The sequence below is a fragment of the Monomorium pharaonis genome, chromosome 1 (genome assembly GCF_013373865.1).
Source record: "Monomorium pharaonis isolate MP-MQ-018 chromosome 1, ASM1337386v2, whole genome shotgun sequence".
NCBI classification, from domain to species: Eukaryota; Metazoa; Arthropoda; class Insecta; order Hymenoptera; family Formicidae; genus Monomorium; species Monomorium pharaonis.
In genome coordinates this window covers 13,214,520-13,221,289 of record NC_050467.1, presented here as the reverse complement: position 1 = coordinate 13,221,289, position 6,770 = coordinate 13,214,520, and the positions used below count along the sequence as shown (strand labels likewise).

The following is a 6,770-nucleotide window of genomic DNA, read 5'->3' as shown; positions in this document are numbered from 1 at the left end:
GAGGTCAAGCGCCGATGTACGGATGCTGTAACAAAAATATGTTTTAGGCACGTACATAAATCATTTGATACTTTCTTGATGAGATCATTCAGAATCGCACATTCAAATAATGCAAATCTTGCAGAGGTCAAGCACCGATGTTAAGACAAAGAAAATAAAGAGTTATAAAAAATATATAAGCGGTCGGGAAGCGCATAATATCGCATTTGATGCGAAGTTTAAGATCCGAGTGCAAGTTGAAACCGTCATCAATCCGGAGTAATAATTTAGTGCAATATGTGTTCAGTGTGCGCACAGTAGAGACTTCTTAGTATAAAAACTAGATTATTATAACATGGATGACGATATCGTAGAAGATGCCATTTATGTCCTTAACAATAATGATGATTCCGAAAAACGAAAGGATGTGCAGAGAATATCACCAGTGCAATTTCTACGTGATCGAGAACTCGGTTTACGCGGAACGCATGAACGCACCATAATACAGGAAGTTTACATACACGACCAATTTGTTGATAACTGGCCTCATCATATGAAGCACAAATTATATAAAGAGATACTCAATTCGGTTGACACCGATGAAAATGAATATGATATAGCAAAACAAATCGTAGAAAAGACTCAGGAATGCTGTTACCATCTCATTGAGATACCAGCAGGGTGTTGGAAGGTATATCGAAGTGATAGCAATAACGTCCCACTTTGCTTATAATACTGAGAATCCCTATGTAGAGAAAATGCTGCGTACTTACCACGAATTTTCAAACCTTTTAAACAATGATGAGGATGAATACGTTCTGTCTGAGCAAGAGAAGGAGATATGTTTTTATATTCGGTGTGAAAGACAAAGCAAGCTAATGCAGTTTGAAATTCAAGACAAATTTCGATTCTGCATTAGGTGCTACGAAACTATATGCGAGTGTCCTGTTGAAGATTGTATGGTGTTGTTTTAAAACAGTGATAAAAGACAACAGTGATAAAAATGGAGAATAATTTCGAGCAAGTGGAACGCGAGCTGTTGGAGCAAGCAAATGGAGTCACTACTTTGGGCGAGTGTTTTATGTGGTTGCAGCGATGCGATGAGATTATACAACAGCTTGAGGAACATAGCCGCATAAAGCGTCCTCGGTTTGCCGTCGGACAAAGGCAATCGTTGGTGGCGAGGATCGCGCGACTCGAAGGTGAAAAGACACAATTACAAAGACGTTTCGTGCATGTAGGTGGTAATTACGCGAGCACTAGTAATAACGCGAACAAACTTATGTGGCGAAAGATAGATACAGGCGTTCGAGAATCGCATTCAGACAGGTGCAGTGATAAATACAAACTATATTGAACCGCGAACGTTTTTAGAAGACGCATGCGGTATAGTGCTCGAGCGAGTGCGGGACGCTCTAGAGGAACACAACAGTGTAAAAGTGAATACAGCATTCAACGGCGTGTTTGTAACGGGTGATAAACGTGCCAACAAAAGTATAAACACTAAAAATTGTGAACTATTCCAAACGTCGGACTTGGACGAGTGGTATGAGCGACGCGTTATCGAACCCACATTAGCATCACTTGAAGAGTTTCAAGAACGAGATAGCGGGTGGGCGCTATCGCGAATTCTCAATTTGATTCTAAATATAAATAAGTACAATCCTCTACACGCGGGGTGTTACGTGACATTACCGCGAGAAATAATGATGAAGCGTGCAGTAGTGAACGTTAATTCAAAGGACAATGCATGCTTCGCATGGTCAGTGGTTGCCGCTCTACATCCTGCTGAAAGAAACACAGGATTGGAATCATCATATCCACATTATACAACAGTCCTAAAGTTTGATGACATTGCGTTTCCCGTTACAGTAAAGGACATTGGAAAATTTGAGAGTCTTAACAATATATCGATCAACGTCTACGGGATGAAAAAGGAAATGGCAATGCTAAAGATTCTTCCGCTGCGGCTCTCCAATGACAAGAAAGAGAAGCATGTCAATTTATTATACGTACAAAATCCGCACGAAGACAGCGTGGGTCACTTTGTCTGGATAAAAAATCTGTCCCGCCTCATCAGCTCCCAACTGAGCAAACATGATGGAAAAGATACATTTGCGATCGGTATGTATAATATGTTTAAAAAATTCACATGATCCAGCAAAAAAAATTAATTAAAATTTTTTAAAATTATTTTTACAGGTGCTTGCACTATTTTTCATCATGCGAGAGGTTGCAATCACACACTGTAGACTGTCAGAGGATGAACGACTGCGCTATCACATTGCCCGCTGAAGACGACAAGTGGTTAAATTTCCAGAATGTAAACCACAAGGAACGAGTGCCCTTTATCGTCTACGCAGACCTCGAGTGTGTGCTGCGGAAGACGCAACATGATACAGAGCAAGCGTCATACACATATCAACAACATGAGGTATTCAGCATCGGGTATTACGTGCGATGCTCATACGATGACACGTTATCCACGTACCGGTTTCGTCGCGATAAAGATTGCGTCGCATGGTTCACTAAACAACTTGAAAAATTAGCGTATAATGTTAAGACTCGTTTATCAACTAATATCCCCATGGAAACGTTATCAGAGGAACAATTGGAGGCATACCATAGCGCGACGCGGTGTCATATCTGCGATAAGCCATTCGCGTCGGATGATACGCGGGTGCGCGATCATTGTCATTTGACTGGTCGTTACCGCGGTCCTGCACATTCTCTCTGTAATTTAAATTATCGAAATGCATCATACATGCCTATTATTTTTCATAACTTATCTGGATACGATTCGCATTTCATTATTAAGGAAATAGCCACAGCGTTCAAAGGGAAGACTGACGTACTTCCCATCACGAAAGAAAAGTACATTTCTTTTACAAAACATGTCGTAGACACAGCCGATAAATTAGATCCACACAATTACATAAAACTACGGTTCATAGATTCATATAATTTTTAAATACTAGTCTCGAAAAATTGGCATCATTTCTAGGCAAAGAAAAATTAAAAATTGTACGTTCCGAATTTTTACACTTATCTGATGAGGATTTTGATTTATTGACACGAAAAGGTGTATTTCCGTATGAGTACGTTGACTGCGTGAACAAGCTGCAGGACACATGTTTACCGCCGCGCGAATCATTTTTCAGTTCCCTGACCTCTGATACTGTATCCGAGAGCGATTACATGCACGCTGAGAATGTCTGGAAGCGATTCTCCGTTCAAACGTTGGGTGAATACAGCGATCTATATTTGAAAACGGATGTGTTATTGTTAGCTGACATTTTTGAAAATTTTCGCGATAAATGCTTAGAAAGTTACGGTCTCGATCCAGCACATTATTACACTCTCCCCGGATACACGTGGGACGCTATGTTAAAATATACAAAAATTACTTTCGAACTGCTTACTGACATTGACATGGTAATGTTCATCGAACGCGGTATACGCGGCGGTCTCAGTCAATGTTCAGGCAGATATGCACAGGCTAACAACAAATACATGCAGACGTACGACCCATCGAAACCATCCTCATATCTTATGTATTTTGACGTTAATAATTTGTATGGTTGGGCGATGTGTCAGCCGCTGCCATATGGGGAATTTCAATGGATCGAAGTCTCGAATTTTGACATAAATGCGATCGCTGCTGATTCACCAACGGGATACATTCTCGAAGTTGATCTCGAGTATCCCCGAGACCTTCACGACGAGCACGCTGACCTATCTTTCTGCCCAACACGCGATAAACCGCCAGGCAAGCGTGAATGTAAACTTCTCGCTACGCTGTATGATAAGGAACGTTACGTCATACATTACCGCAACCTGCAGCAGTGCATGCGTCACGGTCTTCGTATAGCAAAGATACACCGTATATTACAATTCGCACAATCTCCATGGCTCTGTAAATACATAGAGTTAAATACACGATTCCGGACACTCGCCAAAAATGATTTCGAAAAAAACTTGTATAAATTAATGAATAATGCGGTGTTTGGTAAAACCATGGAGAATGTGCGCAATCATGTTGACGTTAAGTTGTTGACAAAATGGGTGGGACGGTATGGTGCGGAGACAATGATCGCGAAACCAAATTTTCATAGTCGGAGTGTTTTTGCAGAAAATTTAATCGCCGTTGAACTTAGAAAACTCGAGGTGAAATTATATAAGCCGATTTATGTAGGCATGTGTATCCTAGATATTTCTAAGACGTGTCTATATGAATTTCACCACGAGTACATGCTACCTCTGTATCGTGACAAATGTAGAGTCATGTATACTGACACCGACAGTCTCATATACCTCGTCGAGTGCGAGGATATTTACGAGACGATGAAACGTGATATTGCTAGGTTCGACACAAGCGATTATCCGGTCGACAACGCGTACGGTATGCCTCTCGAGAATAAAAAAGTTCCGGGCTTGATGAAAGATGAGAATAATGGCGTGATAATGACTGAGTTCGTTGGACTTAGAGCAAAGATGTATGCGTTAAAGGTAGATGGAAAGAAGGACACTAAAAAAGCGAAAGGTGTCAAGAATAATGTAGTAACGCGAACCATAACATTTGATGATTATACCCAGTGTTTGAGAGATGAGATCGAGATGACGCGTAGCCAATCATGTATAAGATCCAAGCTACATAAAGTATATACGGTGTCCGAAACAAAAATCGCTCTAAGTCCATATGATGACAAGAGATACCTTATACCCGATTCAGTTGAAACGTTACCGTGGGGACATTATCGAATACCACTATAATATCTTTAACATTATATGCACATTTAAATTACATGCACATTAAAAATAATTATATATATATTTTTATGTTAAAAACATGTATTAATAAAAATGTATTAAGGAAAGGATGATAAAGAAATCTCACATAATATAAAATTAATATAATAATGTATTTGTTAAATTGTACTTTTATGTGAATATAATAAAAACAATTTTTATTGGATTAAATAACAGTGTCTTTATGTATCCATGAATTATGCGATCCATCGAATCCCAGCCACTTGACATAAATATCATCTCCTTTTCTGCGCAATATTTTTTCAACGAGATACACGTCAGGATTTGCAACACGCTGCAGCTCATATTCGTAAAATCCTCCAGCGATAGGTTTTCCAGAGGAATCTTCCAGTACATATGTCACAGGATTGGTACGCTGTACTTTAATAATTTTAAATATCTCCGTAGTCCAATTTGGTGTATAACCCTTCTCAAAAACAGTTTTGAATTTGCTGACACGCACCGAGTCACCGACTTTAAATCGCGCGGGTGCCGCAATTTTTATGTGACTATACACCGTGGTTAAGAGTTTTTTAGCGATTGCAGGCGTAACATCGATAGGTCGCATGCCAGTAGTTCGATGCTTTCGTGCATTGTACTCTGACATGAGATGTGGCAGCAAATTAATCCATCTATAATTTCCATTGAGTGTAAATTGTTTCCACATGACGTTTTTTAATGTTCGGTTAAAGCGTTCGACAACTGATGCTTTCATTATAGAGTATGTAGAATAATGATTGATATTATGTTTATTTAATAGTTTCTGCACGTTGGTGTTATAAAATTCCTTTCCTTTGTCTGTTTGCAAATTTTTCGGACATCTGCCATCTTTCTGAATTATCTTTGCAATCGCAATAGCAACTTCGCTACCGCTCTTGGCCTTCAGCGGTACAGCCCATGCATGCTTGCTCAGCACGTCGATAACGGTGAGTATGTAGTGATAACCTCGGTTAAATCGTGTGTAAGGACGCATCTCAACCACATCCGCCTGCCACAGGTCATCGTATCCGTGAACTATGACGCGTCTTCGAGAAAAATTTCTTCTCGCCGGAGCATGCAACTCCTCAACCAACAATTGTTTCTCAGACATGTTCAGAGTATGACATGTAAATGGTGCATATATTCAACGTACTAACTTTTTTACTCAGCACGATGAGTTACTGCGTCGAGCTGTCTTTGAATCTCGTTTAGCGTATGAGCTGTAATTTCAACCTTACTTTGAAGTGTCTCAATCTTCCTCTCGATTTCATCCTGTCGATCCTTTAAAATTTTCACAGTTTGTTGCACGTATCGTTTATTGGCTGCATCACTATCATCTACAGGTAACGCTAAACGTCGAATCTTGCACGACTTTGCATCAAAATCGGTGACAACCATGCAAAGAGCGTTATCACGCATGTAATTTCTGACTAATCCGCTCCATTGATAATATGGTTCCGCACCACCTCTTCCGAGTGATGTTCCAAACTTGTTGATTGACATTTCGATGTTGACTAAATGATTTGTTTCGCGCAGTTTTAATTTATAATAAAACCAGCCTCGCGAAGTTCCTCGATAATTGATAGAATCTCGTTGTCGTGAGCATTGTGCCCTGCCTGGTGTGAGGCCTCGAGCAATCGAAGGCGATCCACAAGCTCGTTGGGATCATCCCAATGAACATAATCGATCTTGTTATTATTTAATGTAATAGCGCTTGATAAACCTTGTCCAACTTTTGCGTCTGTTACTAAGGGTGCAATTATATTTTTATATTTAGACCCTTTGTTACCCATTACTTGATTATGTGCAATATGTCCTCGTCTATATGCATTTGTCACCAATAGAATGTTTTTATAATTTTGCAGGTCATTATTCGTGTACATGTTGGGCATTTTCATGAAAATTAATTCGTACAGACCAGGCGTTCCCGTGTATATTTTACCATCTATAACTATGTTATCATTCTTATGTATGTCGATGCGTTTATCGCCGAGCATCGTTCC

The 6,770-nt window shown here is 39.8% G+C and overlaps 3 protein-coding genes across 3 annotated transcripts; 2 read left to right on the top strand and 1 right to left on the bottom strand.

The window, feature by feature from the left end:
* The first annotated feature begins 334 nt into the window (after window positions 1–334).
* LOC118646477 lies at window positions 335–2,144 on the top strand. The gene is made up of 3 exons (XM_036289471.1): window positions 335–670; window positions 968–1,216; window positions 1,278–2,144. The coding sequence occupies exons 1-3, from the start codon at window positions 335–337 to the stop codon at window positions 2,133–2,135; spliced, it is 1,443 nt and encodes a 480-aa protein (XP_036145364.1). The 3' UTR covers window positions 2,136–2,144.
* Window positions 2,145–2,216: 72 nt separating this feature from the next.
* LOC118645767 lies at window positions 2,217–2,951 on the top strand. Its single transcript, XM_036287477.1, has one exon. The coding sequence runs from the start codon at window positions 2,243–2,245 to the stop codon at window positions 2,948–2,950; it is 708 nt and encodes a 235-aa protein (XP_036143370.1). The 5' UTR covers window positions 2,217–2,242; the 3' UTR covers window position 2,951.
* Window positions 2,952–4,954: 2,003 nt separating this feature from the next.
* LOC118646474 lies at window positions 4,955–5,878 on the bottom strand. The gene is made up of 3 exons (XM_036289465.1): window positions 5,595–5,878; window positions 5,252–5,420; window positions 4,955–5,164 (listed from the first exon to the last, which is right to left on the bottom strand). The coding sequence occupies exons 1-3, from the start codon at window positions 5,876–5,878 to the stop codon at window positions 4,955–4,957; spliced, it is 663 nt and encodes a 220-aa protein (XP_036145358.1).
* Between the last annotated feature and the right edge of the window lie 892 nt (window positions 5,879–6,770).